At 47.0% G+C, this 20976-nt stretch overlaps 1 protein-coding gene across 4 annotated transcripts in view; it reads left to right on the forward strand.

Moving 5' to 3' along the window:
* TM9SF4 (transmembrane 9 superfamily member 4) overlaps positions 1–20663 on the forward strand; it is a 49031-nt gene extending 28368 nt beyond the window's left edge. For 3 of the 4 annotated variants that reach the window (XM_079785012.1, XM_079785011.1, XM_079785013.1), the window contains exons 4-18: positions 1215–1383; positions 1485–1614; positions 2407–2530; positions 3756–3874; positions 3976–4087; positions 5369–5439; positions 7168–7300; positions 8468–8549; positions 8644–8719; positions 10805–10888; positions 12753–12928; positions 13419–13482; positions 14953–15072; positions 15647–15736; positions 18704–20663. In XM_079785012.1, coding sequence (XP_079641138.1) covers positions 1215–1383; positions 1485–1614; positions 2407–2530; positions 3756–3874; positions 3976–4087; positions 5369–5439; positions 7168–7300; positions 8468–8549; positions 8644–8719; positions 10805–10888; positions 12753–12928; positions 13419–13482; positions 14953–15072; positions 15647–15736; positions 18704–18853 — 1700 coding nt within the window. In that variant the 3' untranslated portion in view covers positions 18854–20663. The remainder of the gene's footprint in view (positions 1–1214; positions 1384–1484; positions 1615–2406; positions 2531–3755; positions 3875–3975; positions 4088–5368; positions 5440–7167; positions 7301–8467; positions 8550–8643; positions 8720–10804; positions 10889–12752; positions 12929–13418; positions 13483–14952; positions 15073–15646; positions 15737–18703) is intronic. The other variant, XR_013814241.1, reaches the window with a different exon arrangement.
* Positions 20664–20976: the final 313 nt, after the last annotated feature.

Raw genomic sequence — 20976 nt, forward strand, 5'->3', positions numbered from 1 at the left:
TGTGTATGTCCATTCAACATTGTATCTTTAGGGCCTAGGAGATAGCCAGAATCCGGTACATGTTTTGGGAATGAATGAATAAGTGAATAAATGACTAGGCAGAGAGTGTCACATCACATAGGTCCACACTGGTAGGCAAATGCTAGACCAAGTGTGTGTTCAGGGGTCAGTCCTGCCTGTTGGTTTGGTCAGTCTCCTTTGGCTTGTCCCAGTTTCACATCATCACAGTAGCATTGTTATTATTAGAATGACTCAAAACAAAAGCACCATTGAGTTTTAGTTGTCAATCTGTAACTGCTTGGTGCCTGCTGCATGACATCTGGTAGCAGGTTACTCTGAGGCAGGCATGCAAGGGGCGTACCAGTTTATTAAGTAAAAAGGTATTTTGGCTAAAAATTTCAAGTGCTGGATTTTATCCCACTTCCCTCCTACCCTGAATCAGGATCTGAAGACAGATAAATAGGAAACACTGTCTGCCTTTGAAGAACTCATAGTCAAGGGAGCCAGAAACGTAATATGTCAACACTGTGCAAAGTCACATCATTGACATAAAAGGTGCAGAGGTGATTCTGATAATGAAAATAGTATTTGTTGCCTGCCTACTCTGTGACTGGTACTTTATTTCTGTCTGTAACCCTGTGAAGTGGGTGCTATTATTATCCTCGTTTTATAAATGAGTAGGGTGAGGCTCAGTGAGGTTAAGTGACATGCCAAAGCTGCTAAGTGAGTAAGTGGCAGAGCCAGCATTCAGAGCAGGCAGCCCTCTCTCCTCACCACTGTATGATGCTGCCTCAGTACAGAGGGAAATCAGAGGAGGAAGTGAAGAGGTTAGGAAGGGCTTCTCAAGGGTGAAATAGAAGCTGAGCTGGAAGTGTGAGGAGGAGTTTCTCAAAAACCTGGGGCAGGCAATTGCCCTCCGAGGCAAAGGAAACAACCTGAGGCCCAGAGGGACCTGAGGCCCAGAGGCGTGAAATGAAATGGCATATTTGATGAGCTCTGAAAAGTCTGATGGTGCTAGAGCACAAAGGGGGAGGAGAGGGCAATGGGTAGGAGTGGAAGGGTAAGCTGCGCCTGAATAGGTCGGGTAGAGTATGGAGTGCCAGGCTGCAGAACTGATGACAGCCCTGCAAGTCAGCCCTGGGTCTCCGTGGCTCTGCTGACCTCAGCAGCCTCAGGGCTGAAGCTCTGAGCTCCATCTGTCTCTCTTACGGCAGGAGAGGTGCTGAGAGGGGACCGGATTGTCAACACCCCTTTCCAGGTTCTCATGAATAGCGAAAAGAAGTGTGAGGTTCTGTGCAGTGAGTCCAACAAACCAGTGACCCTGTCCGTGAAAGAGAGCCGGCTCGTGGCGGAGCGGATCACGGAGGACTACTATGTCCACCTGTAAGTCGTCCTCTGCTGCCTGCCATCCTCGAATTCACATTGGGGAGGGCACTGATGGGAGAGGCGGTTCAGAGGGACTGAGCGGGGCCTTGGGTTTCCAGCATTGCCGACAACCTGCCTGTGGCCACCCGGCTGGAGCTCTACTCCAACCGCGACGGCGATGACAAGAAGAAGGAAAAAGATGTGCAGTTTGAACACGGCTACCGGCTTGGCTTCACGGATGTCAACAAGGTAGAGTGTCTTGGTGTGCTCAAAGGGCTGGAGAAGCCACAACCTAAAGTCACGAGCACTTGGGACCACTGAGGAGGAAGAAATATTTAGCTCTGGGGCTGGCTGAGGCAGATTCCTCCAGGCGCTCTTGGGCAAGGCTCTTGCAGATGCTACCCAGGAGGTAAAAGGCACAGTCGCTAAAAACCTCAGTTTCTAAAAAAAATTCTGAGGACAAAAACATTTCTTTTGAGGTACAGTCCCTGTCATCAAAGGGCTTTTATCCTAATTGGGAAAAGACTGACAGTGTAAGACCCTGAATCTTAAGTCCCATACCTTTCTGACCATGTGCCACTGCCATGACAGTTAATGCCAAAGCCGTTCAGAGGGAGCTTTGAGATTGTCACTGAGGAGGTGGGCCTTAAAAAACAGGCTTGAGCTCAGTGGAGTCAGGGGCAGCATTCTGATTGGAGTGAATGACATGAACAGAGCTGCAGAGTGGAGACTATTCTATTCATGGGGCAAGGAGGAGTTCGGGGAGTTAAGGTGAACTAATGTGTCTTCGAAGGTGGTGACAATCAGATGATGGAAGGCCTTGAATGCCAGGCTTAGCGATGGGCTTTTGTCTTAAACCCTAGGGAGCCCTGGAGGGTTTCTGAGCATAGGAGAGCTCTGAGAGCAGTGTTTTGGGAAAGTTGGGATAGCTGGTCTATTGGACAAGGGGAGTGACCTAATACCTAGGTGGTCCCCCAGAGTGATTTTTCTGGTTGTTTCTTGGCTATTAGTTATTTTGTTTTCTCTGTTGGTCTGTTTTAGATCTACCTGCACAATCACCTCTCCTTCATCCTTTACTACCACCGAGAGGACTTGGAAGAGGACCAGGAGCACACATACCGTGTCGTCCGCTTCGAGGTGATTCCCCAGAGCATCAGGCTGGAGGGTGAGTGGGGAGGTGCGACCAGAGGGGCAGGGCTGGTGGATGGGCCTAGGCTTTTACTCCTGGGTTTTCTCACTTGATTCCTGAAATAGCTAAAAGGCCCCAATGTAGCATATGGGCCCAGCCACGGTAGGGTCACTGCATTCCCATTAGAGAAGGTAGGGTACAAGGGGAGAGCTGGCATCTGTTGTGTCCTGGCCTGGCACCTTACAGGTTTACCACCTCTGGCAACCCCCAGATATATTTGATTATATATGAGGAAGCAGAAGCTCCAAGAGGTTAGTGGCTTAGCCAAGATCAAACAGAAACTTGGGGCTTGCCCATGCCTCTCATAAGAACCAGCCAGCTCCCTCTGGGTTGAAGGGAAAGGGGCAGTGTACAGACAGCTATCGGGCAACCAGTTTCTGATTTCTTGTCTTCTGTGTGAGTGAATGGTCTAGACTAAAATTGGCCCAAGCTCAGCAGACCTGGTCCAGTCTCACCTTGCTTATTAGCACAGGGCACTCTTTAATTTAGGAGACCTAGCATTTTGTCCACAGTGGGGCTGGGTTTCAGGGCGGGTGAGGAGTTGTTGGTTTGTTTTATTTTTAAGCTGTGGAACCTAGTTTTCAAACAAAATCATACACAGAGGCCTCAAATAAAACATCCTGTACTTTCCGAACTCCATACTGCCTCTCCTTTGTGAGTGTCATGAGCACAGCTGGACATTTTTATCTGATTATTTTGACATCATCTGTCCCCCATTGCCTGTTGGAGGTTAGAGACCTGTCTCCTTTTCTCATCGTTTTATCTCCAGCACAATACCTGGGATATAGTAGGTGCTTGTGATATGTTTTTTGGTTGATTAAATGGATAGATAACAGGATGAATGAAAGAGGCTTCTGAGTGGATTACTAAAGTACCAGAACTTTGGGGACTCAGTGAATGAGTAAACATATGATAGACTGAGCCCATGTTGTTTTGCATGTGAATAGGACTGATTGAATGAGTAAATGAATGCTTGAATTGCGTGAAGGAAGGTTGATTGATTAAATGAGGGGCTCAGACCCCTCCACACACACACCTAAGGCCCTTTGGAAGGTGAGAGCTGTTCTCACAGCCTCCACTCAGACCTGGGTCCCAGCAGCATGCCATCCCCTCAGGCAGCTTCTGAAGGCACCCCCCAGACAGCCCTTGGGTAGTAGCAATGGCCCCCCACAGAAACAGACTGAGTCTCTATCTCTCACAGACCTCAAAGTAGATGAGAAGAGTTCATGCACTCTGCCTGAGGGTGCCAACTCCTCGCCCCAAGAAATTGATCCCACCAAGGAAAATCAGCTGTACTTCACCTACTCTGTACACTGGGAGGTGAGAAGGGGCTGAGGCCACAACAGGGGAGGAGGGTTCTGGTCTGGGCAGGAGTTGTTTAGCAGGAGGCTTGACTCTTAAGTGCTTATTCCCCCCACCAGGAAAGTGACATCAAATGGGCCTCTCGCTGGGACACTTACCTGACCATGAGTGATGTGCAGATCCACTGGTTTTCTATCATTAACTCCGTTGTTGTGGTCTTCTTCCTATCAGGTGAGAGATCTATAGGTCGGAGGGTTGAGAGGACAAGGAGGTGAGGGATAAGGGGCTGAGGCATCACATCACTTAAGGGGGACTTCTGGGGTGTTCTTAGGGCCAAGCATGGATCAAAAATGGGCCTCAGGGCTCTGTGCTAGGCATCAGGTACACAAAGGTGAACAAGATTCAATCTCTACTTTGGAGAGCTCCTAGAGGGGATGGATACATCTCATGCATACATTCAGTCAGTAAGACTTTGTTGCACATTCTGTGCAGGTGCTGTGCCACGTGCTGGGAATATGGTGGTGAGCAAACCCAACCCAGTCTCTGGCCTCAGAGTCTATATTCTGGTGGTGGAAGAGACAAAAAAGCAAAGAAATAGTAATCAGTGACATGAAGCAGATAAACAAGGTGATCATATACACAGCTGTAAGGAAAAGGTGAAGGCTACTTTAGAGAATACCTCTCTGAATGAGGAGTCACCATTGGAAGAACTAGGGAAAGGCTGGTCCAGCAGCCTGCAATGGGACAAGCCTGGCGAGAAACCGGATGGCAAGAGGGTAGTAAGCAGGGGGCAGAGTGGTGGGCAGAGGTGAAATGAAACTGATCATTTTAATATTATATGAGAAGTAAAAATGCTAGCTACTGTTTAATATAACCCAGGACCCATCTACTGTGCTTATAAGCATCTCAGTTCTCGAATTCCTGTGAGTTAAGTTAGTTCAAGTCATACAACCTATTGTCCTAACCACTATACTAGTGTGAGTAGGAGTTAATCTGGGCAGAAGGGGATTTTCAGGGTAGAGGATAGCCTGCGTAAAGGCATGGAGGTGAGAGAGCAATGCAGTGTGAAGTGATAATAAAAGCAGCAAAGAACCAGGGACGAACCCTGAATGGGTTTCCTCAGTGTTTAGACCATTGGCCCATGGACCAAAGGGTCGTGAGTTCAAGTTCCGGATTTAAAAAAAAAATAGAACCAGGGGTGAGTGAGAAGAGGGGAGCCTGGGAGGAGGGGAGGCTGGAGAAGCTTGTAGAACCAGGCCATGGAGTAGCTGGGGTGCCGTTCTGCCCATACCTATCCCAACAGCTCTTTCCTTCCTTTGTCTGGGAGGTGGCCCTCTGTTCACTCCTGCCCGAATACCTGGGATGGAGCTATACCCAAAAGAGGACCTGAGGCAGCTGATAGCCACTTCTCACATGCCAATCATCCCTCAGTGAAACACCAATCCCAGGAAGGCATGCAGCACAGAAAACTTGGTTGGCAATGCTGACAACTTCCTCTCCTATTTGTTTCAGGCATCCTCAGCATGATTATCATTCGGACCCTCCGGAAGGACATTGCCAACTATAACAAAGAGGATGACATTGTACGAGGTCTTGGCTAGGGAGGGATGGAGTTGGAGAGGGAAGGCAGAGTAGCCTGCCAGACCAAAAGGGGTGTGTGTGTGTGTGTGTGTGTGTGTGTGTGTGTGTGTGTGTGTGTGTGTGATCATTTATAGAGTAAACCTTAAAAATAGTGAAAAGCAAAAAAATGTTTATGACCCAAAATGATGGGGATAGACTCTGATTTCTAAGCATAAAAGCAATGGAAGAAATCACAGGGAGAAAACTTGATGAATTTGACATTAAAAATTTTTAAACCAAAAAAAGATGATACAGTTAAAAAACTGGTATAAAATCTCTTTAAAAATCTAAAATCTTTAATATGATAATGAACAAAGAGTTTACAGACAAGGAACTGTACATAGCTAGTAAACATGTGAAAAACTGCTCTCAAAAGTAGCTGAGAGATACTCCTAAAAACCGCAGATTCAAACAATCATGAGAAATAGTTTAGGTCCTTCAAAATACCACATATTTTTGTTTCCATAAAACTAATTTTTGGCAAGGTTAACATGAGATAGGCACCTTCTTGTACCACCCATGCCAATGTAAATTGGTAGTTTTCTGAAAAGTAATTAATTGGAAGAACATATAATACAGAACATATAATACTATAAAATAGTTGACTTGTTTTGATCCAGTAGTTCTTTTAGAATTTTTCTAAAGAAAGCATCAGAAATACAAAGACCTAGTCTAGAAATATTTATTGCAGCTTTATTTATAATTTAAATAAACTGGACATTGCCTACTGTTCCATAATGATGGATTGGTTATATTATGGTATAGCTGTACAATGAAAATATATACAGACATTAAAATAATACTTCTAAGAATATTTATCGGCATGAGGAAATGTTCACAAACATCAACTGAAAATAGCAAGTACACAGTAAATATACTATGATCCCAATTTCAAATTATATATACACAGATACATAAAGGATTAAAGGAAATATATCAAAACAGTGGTATCATTAAATGTATAAATCATTTTATTTTCTGTATCTTTTTAAGTCTGAGTTTTATATCTTTTGTTCAGTTTTTCTAGATTTTTAAAATTTTTTCTATAGTACACATCACTTTTTTTTTTAATCTTCGTATATTTCTCCATTGATTTTCAGAGAGCGTGGAAAGGAGGGGAGAAAGAAACACCTATGTGAGAGAGACGCATTGATTGGTTGCCTCCTGCTCTCTGACTTGGGCCTGGGATCGAACCTGCAACCTTGACCAGAATCAAATCCTCAACCCTTTGGCTCTGACCACTGAACCAAGCCAGCCAGGGCTTTTTGATCATTTGATTATCATGCCATATACCAAAATTTTTTTACATTTTATACAAGTCAGAGCACATATTATTTTTATAATCATTAAAAAATTAATTGCTTATAAATCTCACCACCCAAAAGTTATCACAGTTCACATTTTTGTATGTTGATGATTACATTATTTTTCCATGCATAAGGTTTGTGGAATTTAGGGAGATTTTCTCTTTATGTAGCTGTAGGCTTTATGTTTGTGTCCTCCTTGTACCCTGTGACATTTCTCTGGGAAGCACTGTATCGTGTCGCTTACACTCCTGTGTCAGAGTGGAGCTGATTGACACTTGAGGGACCCTCATCCCTAGTCAGAGTGGGTCCTTGGGGGTGATCCCTACAGGAGCTACCTATACCAGAGCCAAAGACGCAGCTGCATTTTCTGGCCCTTTGCTGTAGGAAGACACCATGGAAGAGTCTGGGTGGAAGTTGGTGCACGGTGACGTCTTCAGGCCACCCCAGTACCCCATGATCCTCAGCTCCCTGTTGGGCTCAGGCATTCAACTCTTCTGTATGATCCTCATCGTCATCTGTGAGTGGGCCTGGTGTGGGAGGCTGTCACCAGAGCAGCATGGGCTGAGTCTGAGAGAAGGGTAGGCTTTTCTTCCTGGAGAAAAAGGCATGTCAGCATCTCTGGGCCAGATGGAGCTGTCCATCCTAGCAGAAAGGCTAGGTCCTCTCAACCCCAGGCCCTGGTAATTTGATGCTCGACAGAGCTTTTCAGCACTGTTTATAGCCCACCACGTCCACTATGTCAGTGCTCTGAGGTTGGCCTCCTTTTGCAGTCAGGCATGAAGTGATTTACCAAGTCAGGACCAAAATGAGGGCTGGAATCAGATCTTTTTTTTTTCTTCTCAAAAATAACCCCCAAAAAACTAATATATAGTAGTTATAGACAGTTCTGAAGTCAATCTGCCTAAAAATTTAAGATTTTATCCAACTTTTTTTTTTCTTTTAGAGAGAGAGAGGAATGGAGAGGGAGAGAGAGAAAAAGAGAAACATCGATGTCAGAGTGAACATCGATTGGCTGCCTCCTACACAACCCTACCAGGGATTGAGCCCAAAAACCCAGAATGTGCCCTGACCGGAAATCAAACTGGCAACCTTTTGGTGCACAGGATGACACCCAACCAACTGAGCCACACCAGCCAGGGCTATCCATCTTTTAATTGACATAAAACATTATAGTTTAAGATGTATGAATAATGATTTGATATGTGTATGTGTTGTAAAATGATCACCACAATAAGTTTAGTTAATATTTAATATCTATCACCTCTCATGGTTCTTTTTTTTTTCTTGTGATGAGAACTTTTAATATCTAAGCTCTTGGCAACTAATCTGCCTAAATTTGTATCTCAGCTCCAAGCTTTGTGACCGTGGACAAGCTTTGTGATCTTAACTTCTGTGAGCCTCAGTTTCCCCAGCTAAGAAATTGGGAAACTAGCCTCCACCTCACAGGATTGATAAGGCGGATTTAGTGACTAGCATTCATAATGCTCAGCTCAATGCCTGGTTGGTTGCAAGTCCCCTGTGGGCTGAAAGCTACAGCCCTCTGAAGCCCAGCTAAGTAAAGAGGAAGGGAGTATACTTATCTTACTCCATCTGCCCAAGTCCCTGTCAGCCAGCCTGGGATTGGGGGTGGGGGCCTGGCTATCGATCAGTCACTGACTTTCTCCTCCGTCCACTCCCTCCATAGTTGTGGCCATGCTTGGGATGCTGTCGCCCTCCAGCCGGGGAGCTCTCATGACCACTGCCTGCTTCCTCTTCATGTTCATGGGGTAGGTGTGTCTGAGCGGGCTCCGGGGGCTGGCACACGCCAGCTGCGCTCCAGCTAATAGGTTCCTTGGTGTGGATCCCTGCTGTTTCCCACAGAGTTTTTGGTGGATTTTCCGCTGGCCGTCTGTACCGCACTCTAAAAGGCCATCGGTGGAAGAAAGGAGCCTTCTGTGTAAGTGTCCTCAACCTCCTCCTGGTGTTGGTGGGGAACTGAGAAGTTTCATCCTGGTTTCCTCAGGAGCAGTGTCAGCAGGCCCTGGGAAGGTTTTAGGGCCAGAGGCTGAGCAGCAGCATGATGGAGCAGGAAGAGTATATCCTGAGGGTCAGGAATGCTGGGCTCGTGCAGCAGAACCTAGGGCCTTAGTTGCCATATAAAATGAGAGGATTGAGTTTAGGTGATTTTTAGCCTACTTAGTCTGATGTCTCAAGCAAGAGAAGAAATAGAGGACTCAGAATAACTGAATTTAGCCATCAAGCTTAAGTGTAAAAGTTTAAGGGCAAACACTGGTCAGGGCTGCGGGGAGTAGTACATCCTGCCCAGTGGTGCAGAGGGGCAGAAGCCAGGCCCCTTGTCACAATTAGTCTGTTTTCCAGACTTTGGTCCTTTGTTCCCCTTCAGTGAGGATAGCTCCTGCCCTCTCTGTCCTCCACCAGGACATAGAAATTGAAGGATGCTTAGGAGCCAACTCTACCTCCCAGGGAGCCCTGAGCCCTTCTTCCAGAGCTAATGAGGTCTTTAGGGGACCAGGAAGAGCCTTGGTGTCAAACTCGGAGAAGCCTTTAATCCCAGCATTCTGAAATAACATAGAAAGCTGTGGGGGAGGGAACTCAGATTGTCTCAGAGCTCTGGCTGCCACACCCTGGCACATAGTAAACCCTGAGTATAGAAGAGCTGTTACGATTATTCTAGAAGGATCAAAAAAGGTCCAGAATCCTTAGTAACATCAAGTGTTTTTCTCAAGATACTGTGTGATCTACAGAAGCGTAAAACCCTGCCCTCTCATCCCCTGGTGAGGTCTCCCACCAGATACCCTCCAGGAGCTCCATCAGTGGGTCTCACACCAATCCCAGTCTCTCTTCCCCCAAACCCATTCCTTGCATCTGGTGGCAACACCATTCACCCCGGTGACCACCTTCTCCTCAAATATCAAGTGTTGAGGGTTTTCCTGCCAAATAGTCCATGAGTTCCCTCCCATCTCCATCTCCAGGTTTCTTGCCCAAGTTTAGGCATCTTTGCCTCTGGCCTCCACCCTTGACTATCTGTGAGGCCTCCCTGGTCTCCCTGTGACTTTCTGAGCCTTCCCTGATGTTCTAACGTGTTTGCAGATGATCAGTGCGGGTATATGATTGCTTATTTCTCCTCCAGCTTCTGCCATCACCTCTGCCTAGGTACACCACCCTCTCACTCACCTCATCCTTTAAATTTTTTAAAAAGAATAGTTTGTTGACTTTTTTTTTTAGAGAGAGGGGAAGGGAGAAAGAGAAACATCAATGTGAGCGTAACATTGATTGGCTGCCTCCTGCACGCCCCCGGGGATCGAGCCTGAAAGCATGACCTCCTGGTCCTTAGGTCAGTGCTCAATCACTGAACCACACTGGCTGGGCTAGACATATACATTTTGTAAAAGTTTTATTCATTTATTTAAAAAAAAATTTTTTTTTATTGATTTCAGAGAGGAAGAGGGAGGGAGGGAGGAGGAGGAGAGAGAGAGAGAGAGAGAGAGAGAGAGAGAGAGAGAAAGAGAGAGCACACAAATCATTGACCGGCTGCCTTCTGCACACCCCCTACTGGGGATTGAGCCTGCTACCTGTCATGTGCCCTTGAATGGGATCTAACTTGGGACCCTTCAGTCCACAGACGAACACTCTATCCACTGAGCCAAACCAGCCAGGGCTATTCATTCTTTATTCAACAAATGTTTATTGAGCAGCTGCTGTGTTCTAAGTGCTAGGATTACATCAGTGAACAGGAGGGCACACTCCTCCTCAGCCTATGGTGTAGGCAGACACTGATTAGGTTACAACAATATGGAATTACAAACTGGTATGAGGACAAGGAAGGGGCTGTTCAGGAATCTAAGAGGACAAAGAACATGAGTCCTGCCTAGTCTGGGAATCAGGAAGTGCTTTCTGGGGGGAATGATTCTTGAGTCCTAGAGGACAGGGAGGGACTGAGAACCTGTAGTCTGGGGGCCCCACTGGGACAGCTGGGAGCTCCCTAGATGAAGCTCCCCAACCTGGCTCCTCTTGCTTCCAGACAGCGACACTGTACCCTGGCGTGGTTTTCGGCATTTGCTTCGTATTGAATTGCTTCATCTGGGGAAAGCACTCATCAGGAGCGGTAAGTGCCCTCCCCAGCAAGGGGGGGTTGGGCAGCTGTGCTCAGCGCTACTCCGTAAGTCACTTCCTGCTCTTCCCTTCCCTTTTCTGAGTCTTCACAAAGTTCTATTTCCAGCTCCAGGGGCTGAGGGCTAGCTGGGGTTTCCCCAGCCCTGCCCATGTTTTTGCCTGGGCCCTGGCCTTCCTGTGGGCTTTTTCAGACAGCTGACCAAAACTTACTTCTCTATAGGGAGGTGTCCATAGTCTAGGGGCCAACTGGGGAATTCCCCTTTGTCCCAACCAAGGAAAAGCTGCTTGCTGTGAATTTATTAAGTCAGTGTCCCAAAACAAGGCTTTCCTCCCCTGCAGGTTGTTTTATCCTCAGAGAGGGATCCCGCCAGCCCCCGTTGTTTCTAGCAGCTGCCCAGGACTCATTGAGTAGGATTGTGAACTCAGTTGAGGGTTGGGAGATGGGGTCTTGATCCATTAACAGGACTGTGGTAGAGGTAGGCAGGCATTTGCACTCTCAGCCACAGCAGTTAGAGCCACCGCCCCTCCTCGTGCAGGTGCTCACTAAAGGTCCTTGGGTGAGGCTTCCAGTCCAGGGTGCCGGAGGACTGGTTTCTTTCCAGTAGTCCAGGAAGCTGCCCAGGAAGAACAGTGGTGCTCTTCCTCTCACTTCCTCTTTTTTATACCTATCTTCCTTCTCTCTTTCAACATTTTTCTCCCAATAACCAACCGCTCATTACAAACACTCATTGTAGAAAATTTGGAAAGTACAGAGAAGTTAAAGAAGTCAGAAATAACCCAGAATCCAACCACCCAGAGATAAATACTATGTAGATCTTTACTATGTATTTTTTCAGTCTTTTTCCTCTTCTTAGATTTATTTAAAATCGAAGAATGTAATTTAAAAATTATAAAATAATAATAGCAAACATTTATAAGATGCTTACTTTGGAATAAGTTCTATTTTAAATAGTTGACATATATTAATTTCTTTTTGCATGATTCTTTTTTTAATTGATTTTTAAAAATATCTTTTATTAATTTTTAGAGAGAGAGGAATGGAGAGGGGGAGAGAGAGAGAGACATCCATGAGAACAAAGCATCAATCAGCTGCCTCCAGCACACCCTCGACCTGGGATCAACCGTGCACCCCGATCAACGGTGCATAGGACAACACCCAACCAACTAAGCCACAACAGCCAGGGCTTTTTTTGCATAGTTCTTATCAAAACATAATACTTCAGGGAAGAGGATAAAGAAGAAAGTGAAAAATCCGTTTTCATCCTCCATATCCCAGCCGAGGAAGTACTAATAACTTTTTGATATAGGTCTTTCTAGGCACTTACACATATAAATATTGGGTATTTTTATTAAAATGGAGTGCTAGACATACAGTTTTATAACCTGCTTCATTTAGTTAGTAGTATATTGTAGGGTTCTATTTTGACAAAAAATAGGGAACACACTAATTGTGCAGTGTCCTTCCCCCCCTCCGCCCTTCTTTTTCTTCACTTAACATACCAAACACATAATGTCCCTTCATTCTGGCCTCTTCATCTTCCTTCATGTCCTCAGTTTCCTCCGTCCCTGTTCTTTCCCCACTTCCTCCCTGAATGACAAGCTCTGGGATGCTGTGGTTCCGTCTTCATAGCCCAAGTGGGTTTACCATGTGCACTCCACTTTTCCCCAAGGCTGGGGTCAGCTCCAGAGCTTCTGGCCAGGAGCCCTCTGGGGTGTGTCTGTAGGACCTTCCCCATGATGGTGGCCCTGCTGTACACACCCTCTTTCCCTGAGACCCCAGAAGGTCCCCTTCCCTTTGCACAGTCTCCAGCCTGGGCATCAGGGCCTTATGGGGCCTCGTGGTGGTGTGTCCTCAGGTGCCCTTCCCCACTATGGTGGCCCTGCTGTGCATGTGGTTCGGGATCTCCCTGCCCCTCGTCTACCTGGGCTACTACTTCGGCTTCAGAAAGCAGCCATATGACAACCCTGTGCGCACCAATCAGATTCCCCGGCAGATCCCTGAACAGCGGTGGTACATGAACCGATTTGTGGGGTGAGTCTCCAGCAGGGGCCTTCTGGAATGGGTGAGGTTAACACTGCTCTTCTTAGGAGAACATGAAAGAAGGTGCCTCCCCCCAAGGATGCTGTGACTGGTGTTTTGCAGCTCAGCTGGGCCTAGTAGACTTCATGAAAACTTAGCTTCGCTCTAAGATAAAGAGGACCGAATTATAGCCAGATTTGGTGTTGGCCTAGGAACCAGGTTGGGGGAGGGGTGGAAAGGTGTGTTGACACAGGTTAAAACCATTGCTTGGACCTTAAGCAAGTCAGCCCGCCTCTCTGTACTTCAGTTTCCCCATCTATAAAACAGAGAGAATGATGCCCACCGGCTTGCCTCTCAAGAGGCTATAATGGTACAGAAGCATGCTGAAAGAATTAGAACCACCACACCCTGTAAGCTTTCTCAGTCAGGTTGGCTAGGGAGGGAGCCTGGGCTTCCAATGGCTGGGTCTCCTCCCAGTGTTAACCCTCCTGTTCTGCCGCAGCATTCTTATGGCTGGGATCCTGCCCTTTGGTGCCATGTTCATCGAGCTTTTCTTCATCTTCAGTGTGAGTAGTGCTGTCTGCTCCCCTTCCCTCCACACCACACAGCCTTTATCACCGCTAGCCTGGTCCCTTCCCCTTCACTGAGGTGCTCTGCCTCTTCCTGCCTCTGAAATTTCAGATGGGCCATTTAACCTCTTGGAGCCCCCATTTTTCACCCCGACAGGATAATAGTCCTTCCTCTTAGGATGGCTTGGAAGGTCAAATGAGATACGGCATGTGTGCAGGGTCTAGTGTGGGAGGATTCAGTGAATAGAAGCTGCTTCAATAATACTGCAGTCAGTCACCACTATTTTTAATATTGTTGCATCTGCTTTGATTTCTGGGTTCCTATACATATTTACCTAAGTTACTCAAAAGACTCAGGAAGTAGAGGGAATGAGGCCTGTTTTCAGGATCATTGTGAAGCTGGAATATGATGTCTGTAAAAAGCAGGGTGCTTGACAGTCAGAAACGCTTGTTAAATTGTAGCTGTGGCTGTGATGACGATTGCTCTTGTCCCAGGCGTGCGAAAATGAAAATTGGCAGTAGAACTCTTCACAGCCATTGAAATCTGTCTCACCTAACTTGATGCCCAGCACAGAGGGTACCTTGCACCAAGTCAGTGCTGGACAAGTATTCGCTGCTCTGGAGTGGCCCAGCCCCTCCCTGCTGAGATCCCCTTGCTCACCCAGCCCTACCTAGGAAAGGGGTCAGAGAATGGGTTCCCTGCCAGCACAGCCACCTCAATTCTCTTTGTGTGACCTTGGGCCAATCGCCAGCCTCACTGAGCCTTGACTTCTTTAACTGTAAAAGTCCACACTTTCATAGGTTCATATGTGAAGATGTCCATGAAGCTTGTAGCTTGCCTGCCATGTGGTAAGCTACCCCTGAGTGGTGGTGGCTGCTATGTAATTTTTCAAAAAAAATATATTTTTATTGATTTCAGAGAGGAAGGGGAGAGAGAGAGAGAGAGAGAGAGAGAGAGAGAGAGAGAGAAGAGACAGAAACATCAATGATGAGAAAGCATCATTGATTGCTGCCTTCTGCACGCCCCACACTGGGATTGAGCCCACAACCCGGGCATGTACCCTGACCAGGATCGAACCCTGGCCTGCTGGTTCATAGGTTGACACTCAACCACTGAGCCATGTCGGCCGGGCTGCTATATACTTTTGACAAGGGTGTGATGCAGCTTTCTACAAGCTTCAGTGTTCAGGGTAAAGCCCACCCATCGTAGGGTCAGCCATGCCCCAGCCACTCCCTAAGAATAGGCTGGCTCACCCTCTGCTCCAGGGAGGAGGGCCAGTGAGAACCATATGCCAGGCACATAGACCCCGATGGCATTGTGATGATATCTCCATTCCTGCCCTGGTGACAAGTGGTATGCCAGTCCTAACTGAGAGCTAGTGTCCTGAGAGCAGGCAGGGTAAGCCAGGGGAAAGGGCCATTGGGTGGAGGCAGGCTAGCTGAAGGCTGGCTGTGATATGTCTGCAGGCAATCTGGGAGAATCAGTTCTATTACCTCTTTGGCTTCCTATTCCTCGTCTTCATCATCCTGGTGGTGTCCTGCTCACAAATCAGCATCGTCATGGTGTACTTTCAGCTGTGTGCAGAGGTAAGGGGCATGGGGCCAGGAGTTGGGGTGGGGAACCTGGGTCCAACATTGAATGGGTCACTGAAGCTGTCTGGGTTTCCCATGTTCCCCCTTCTGGCCATGAGGTTTCGGGCAGATATATCACTTCCTCTCTCTGGGCCTCCATTTATTCAGTGGGCTCCTTCATTAGTAGCTCTGGTTGCAGTTGCTTAACCTCTCTATGTGTTCCTAATGTAACAAGGATCGCAGTAGGACCTGACTCAGAGTGCCGCTACAATGATTAAACTGGGCTGATTCACATGTATCACTTAGAATTGTACCTGGCACATGGGGAGCATTTGCTCACGACATGTTAGTTGTTATTACTATTCTTTTGTTGTTGATTTTTTTTAAATTAAGGTATATTTTATAAACAAGGAAGTTCACCCTTTTCAATGTGCCTTTGAAAATGCATACAGTTGTGAAACCACCATTTCAGTCAAGATATAAAACATTCCCATCGCCCCAAATATTACTGTTCTTACCCAGAGTCTTTAGCTCCTTGGGCAACTATGAAACTTGGGGAAGAGTTCTGACCCCTCTGTTTCCTCCTCAGGATTACCGCTGGTGGTGGAGGAATTTCCTAGTCTCCGGGGGATCTGCATTCTACGTCCTGGTCTATGCCATCTTTTATTTTGTTAACAAGGTACCACTCTTATTTTGTTAACAAGATCCCTTAGCCCTTTTAGGGAAGGATAGTGGAGAAGAGAGTGCTGGGAAAAACTCAAGTGTCTGAATCTTACTTTCCCATCAACAGTGGGACCAATGCCAGTATAGAACTGTCTCTGCTCTAGAACATGTATCTTTTTAGGAAAGAGAATCTATGTCTGTATTTTTGGAAGACAAAAGCTTTCAGAATATATAACCATGAGACTATTGCATGAAAAGCCTGTGACATATAGCCAAAAGGATACTTAAAAGAAATATATCACCTTACAATGCTTTTAATAGTAAAAAGAGACACTGATGATAACAGTATTCACCTCAAGAAGCTAGAGAAAAAGAGAACGTGAAAGGATAAAGAGGATAAATGAAAAGAGTTAGTAAAGATAAAAACAGAAAATTATGAAATAGCCTTGAGCACCCAAATTTACGACCTCAGGTGTCCTGTCTCTGGATGCTTCCTTCCCTTCTTCATTCAAGTACAGTTCAGTCCTTCACAATAAGGTCAGGACGGGCCACGGCTTCGTCTGCATCGCAGATCGTCTATGCTGTGTGAGCCACATAGGTAAAGTGTGAGCGAATGAAAGGGAGCCTGGCTCACCCGACTCCGGTACATTGTGTTTGCTTGGCTTCAATCTGCTGGCAGGATCTTTCCACAAAGTAGAAAGTTGACCCTTGGCAGCCCTAGAGGCTCCTTTTTTTCAGCTTTGCAGCCCTAGAGCTAAAAGAAAGTCTGTCTTCTACCATCATATTATCAATCCCTAAGGGAAAACTGTTATTGGCCCAGGTTACATGCCATCCCCTATTGTTCCTCAGGTCCAATAGGATGGCTTACACTGACTAGCTTAGGTTTTATACTAGGAATGACAGGCCCAACAGGACCACAGAGTGAGGAGTGGGTACTCCAAAACACCGGGCAGAAGGAAGACAGGAGACAGTGTTGGGCAAGCAAATCATAACTATCATAGCCTCCTACCAGGCCCCCTGGAGTCACAGCATAGTCTCCTGTCCTTCCTTCCTCTGCCTCGTTCTTTCTTCTCTGTTCTAAAAACTTCCTCCTCCATCCCCAGAGCCTTCCTTGTCTGTAAAATGATGGCCTTGGCCTGTCTGAATTTCAAAGGACCCTTCCAGTACTGCCTTTTTGCCTCGTCCCTTTCCTGGTTTTACCCCTGGATTTACCGCTCCCCTGTCCCCTGTCCCCTGCCCCCACCTCCCATCACCTTCATCCTTTCTCCAGCCACAAGAAAGGCTATAAAAGGAGAGGTGTGGGTAGAGCCTGAGAACGTGGACTTCACCTTCAGTTTGAGAATGTTTGACCTCAGGAAGGTCTCAAAACAGTGACCTTATGCCCAGCCAGAGAGGCTCAGTTGGTTTAGCATAGTCCTATACACGGAAAGGTTGCCAGTTCAACTCCTGGTCAGGGCACATACCTGGGTTGCCAATTCCATCCCCAGTTGGAGCACATATAGAAGGCAACTGATTAATGTTTATCTCTCTCTTTTTTTCCTCTCTCTTTCTCCCCCTCTCTCCCTTCCTCCCTCCCTTCCTTTCTCTCTTCCTTTCTCTCTCTCCAAACATGTTGGTAAATGATTAAAAAATTTTAAAAATAGTCCCTGGCTGGTGTGGCTCAGTTGGTTGAGTGTTGTCCCGTGCATTTCAATCCATCAGAATTGAAGGTCATCCATTCAGTTCTGATGGATGTTTCTCTCACACCAATCTTTCTCTTTCTCTCTCCCTCTCCCTTCCTCTTTCTCTTTAAAAATAAATAAATAAATAAAAACATCTTTAAAAAACAGAAAAACAAAAACAAAACAGTGACTTTATTGTTTTCTTCTGGGCTCCTGGCATTTTGTGACCATGTGTCTGTCCATGAGCCCTAGAGCAGGCCCCATGCAGGTCCTACCTAGTATCTGGGCAGATCTTGATACCACGGTTCCAGATTAGCTCCACTTGGCCCAGCACATACCAGCACAACACAGATCCTTGGCCTCCCTGCTCAAGCTTCAAAACTCTACAGAGGAGTCCAAAATGCTCCAAGATAAAATCCCTGTGAGGTGTTAAAAAAGTGACAGTAGCCCTAGCTGGTTTGGCTCAGTGGATAGACCATCGGCCTGGGACTGAAGAGTCCCAGGTTCGATTCCGGTCAAGGGCTTATGCCCAGGTTTTGGGCTCGATCCCCAGTAGGGGGCATGCAGGAGGCAGCCGATGGATGATTCTCTCTCATCATTGATGTTTCTATCTCTCCCTCTCCTTTCTTCTCTGAAATAAATAAATATATATATATTTTTTTTTTTAAAAGTGACAGAAGCATTTTGAGGAAGAGAGGGCTGGAGGCTGGGGCAGGCATATGGTGGCTCTCTGGTCCTTAAGCTGGGACTCTGAAACACCTCTCCTCCCCCATTCCCTGTCTGCTACTCCAGCCATTCAGGAGTCTCACTGTACTGTTCTGGGAACTGTGGAGGGTAAAGAAGAGACAGAGCTGTATCTATTTGTACTGCATCTGGTCCTCGCCCCTGAGTCACACCTGTCTTCCAGTGAGCTCCTAGGCCTTTCCCTGAGAGACTCCTGGCCCCTCTTACCCCAGCCAGAAATGGCCTGGGTCGATAGAGTTGGGCCTTTGACTCCTAGCACTCTAGCCCCAGGTTCAAATCCCAGTTCCTTCTACTTCTTGGCTGTGTAACTGTGGGTGTTGTTTAACCCCTCATGCCCCATCTGTAACATGGGCTAACAGCCTACCATGGTGATCATGAGAATCCAAGGCAATGCACGGGCCCTAGCATGGAAGAAGGTTCACTGTGACTGTGGGCCCGTCTGCTCCTTGCTGCCTATCTGGAGCAAGCCCCTTTTCCTGCCAAGCTTGCCATGAAATTATGGGGGTGGGGGGCAGTTGGCCGTGGCAGGCTGGCACTAAGCATCCACCCCTCTCTTTTCTCCCCTGCTAATGCCCCAGCTGGACATCGTCGAGTTCATCCCCTCTCTCCTCTACTTTGGCTACACGGCCCTCATGGTCCTGTCCTTCTGGCTCCTCACGGGCACCATCGGCTTCTATGCAGCCTACATGTTTGTCCGCAAGATCTACGCTGCTGTGAAGATAGACTGATGGGGGTGGACCATAGCCATGCCCACTCCGTCCATGGACAGGAAGCACCCTGCGTGGGGAGCTGCAGGCACGCAAAATAAAGTAACTCCTGCTTGTTTGGAATGTAACTCCTGGCACGGTGTTCCTGGATCCCAGGGCTGCGGGGGGGCGGGAGGACCTGTAGATAAATCTTGCATTTTCCTCCATCATCTTATTCCAATTCTGTGGGGGATGAGGTTTTTTGTGGATCATTTTTTCTTCAGTACTAAGAAAGTTCCCTTCAGTAGGAACTCTGGGACCCGTTCAGGTTTATTTTTGGTTAGGGGTTTTTCCCTTTTTTCTTTTTTTTTTTTTTTAACAATGGATCCAGCATGGATAAATCCACCAAGACACTGGGTTTTGGTCACTGTCTCCACCTCAGTTCCTCAGGGCTGTTGGCCACCCCACGACTAACTGGAAAAGGAAACACCAGGCCTTCTGGGACTTCAGTGAGGTTTCCAAGCCTCTCACCGTCCATCCTCGCCATTGATGCCGTGACAAGCACAGCTCTAGCCCGGACATGCATCCTCAGTGCCAACCTGCCTCTACCAGCCACTTTCCCTCCCTCTTCTCACCTCTCCAGCCTTCTCCTGGGGCTGCCCAAGGCAGAGCTTCTAGCCAGGCCTCTGGGTCGCCTTGTCACCAGGAGCAAGTCCAGTCTTGGTTGCTACAAGGACCTCCCTGGAAGTACTAGTGAGCAGTGGGAATTTGCTGGAGCAGAGAAGAGACTTGCAGCGAACTATTTCTGTGCCAAGAAATCCTGGATCCAGGGCCAGGTATTTCCAAAGCCAAACCAAGTATATCCATGTCTGTGCCTGGGCTGAGGGTTTTCACCCTTTAGGATTTCTCCCAGTCCCTTCCTCAGGGGGTTGCTGTTCTTGCAAAGTGTGCTGGTGGTGGGGTCTCTCTTCCCCCACTTCGAGCACAACAAGGCCTGGAGACTTCAGATCCCTTCCTTTAGGTGGCTGGGGAGAGGCGTTCCCTCCCTGACATCCCCAGCCTTAGTGCCCATGCACAGCTCTTTTAGCCAACCCCATTCCCCTCCCCCTCCCATTTGAGTTCTTGCCTCCTTTGAGGGTCACCCAGAAAACTGATGGTGAAAAGGAAATGGAAGGTAAGTTCTGTCATTTCTTCCCCAATTCCCAGGAATAGGCAAGGAGCCAGTTACCCCAAGTTAGAGATAACTAACATGGCAGATCTGGCTCCTTTATCAACACCCACTCTTGGGGCCAAGTCTTCCCTCCACCCCCACTGCCCACCCACTCTGTGCATGTCACTTTCTCTTAAATTGCAAGAGACCAAACCCACCCTGGGATTAGGGTTTAAGTAACAGCCACTCACCCTTGCTCCAGCCCTTTAGGACTCCCACCACAAGACAAAGCTCAGGATGCTGGTTAAGCTAGGAACACACTCTACCCCCTTCCCCTCCCAGGTTATTCTCAGAACGGCCCCTACCAGCTCCACCAATCAAACCAGTGAACTTCTCAGCCTTGCCTCACAGTGACTCCACAGTGCCAAGTGGCAGCCACCAAGAATCAGGTTGAAGAAAAGGGAACTCAAGCAGTAGAGAATGATAATGGAATCTTGTTTATTCAAATCTTGGATTTCTTTTTCCCTAAGCGATTCTCTTTTGGGGGGAGTAGGGAAATGGACTCCTCATAAAGGATTTAAACATCATCAATTTTTCTGACTTTTTTAATCATCATCATTATTATTTTTAATTAAAAATGCCTGTATGCCTTTTTTTTTTTTTTTTTGGTCCAATTGTAAATAAATATTCCATTGTCCTGTTGTCATGCCTCTTGAATCTCTTGCAAGCATTAGGGGTCTGAGGTGAGGCAACTTCTCCAAGTGGGTTGAGCTGAGTGGTTTCCCTCAAAGCTCAGTCTCATGTCAGGCTAGCTAGAGTTAAGGCCACTGTTGTTCCCCTACTTGGTACAAGTCCATAGCTTCTCCCATCTGCTCATCCCCTCCATTCTGAATCACAAGTATTTGCCCCTCTGATCCCACAAGTAGGAAATGGTATTTAACTGAGCTTTGGTAGCAGTGAGACCTGATTTTAGATTCCCAGCTCCAATATTTTACTGTCAACTCACTTCACCTGT

This window comes from Cnephaeus nilssonii, assembly GCF_951640355.1.
Source record: "Cnephaeus nilssonii genome assembly, chromosome: 11".
Taxonomy (NCBI): Eukaryota; Metazoa; Chordata; class Mammalia; order Chiroptera; family Vespertilionidae; genus Cnephaeus; species Cnephaeus nilssonii.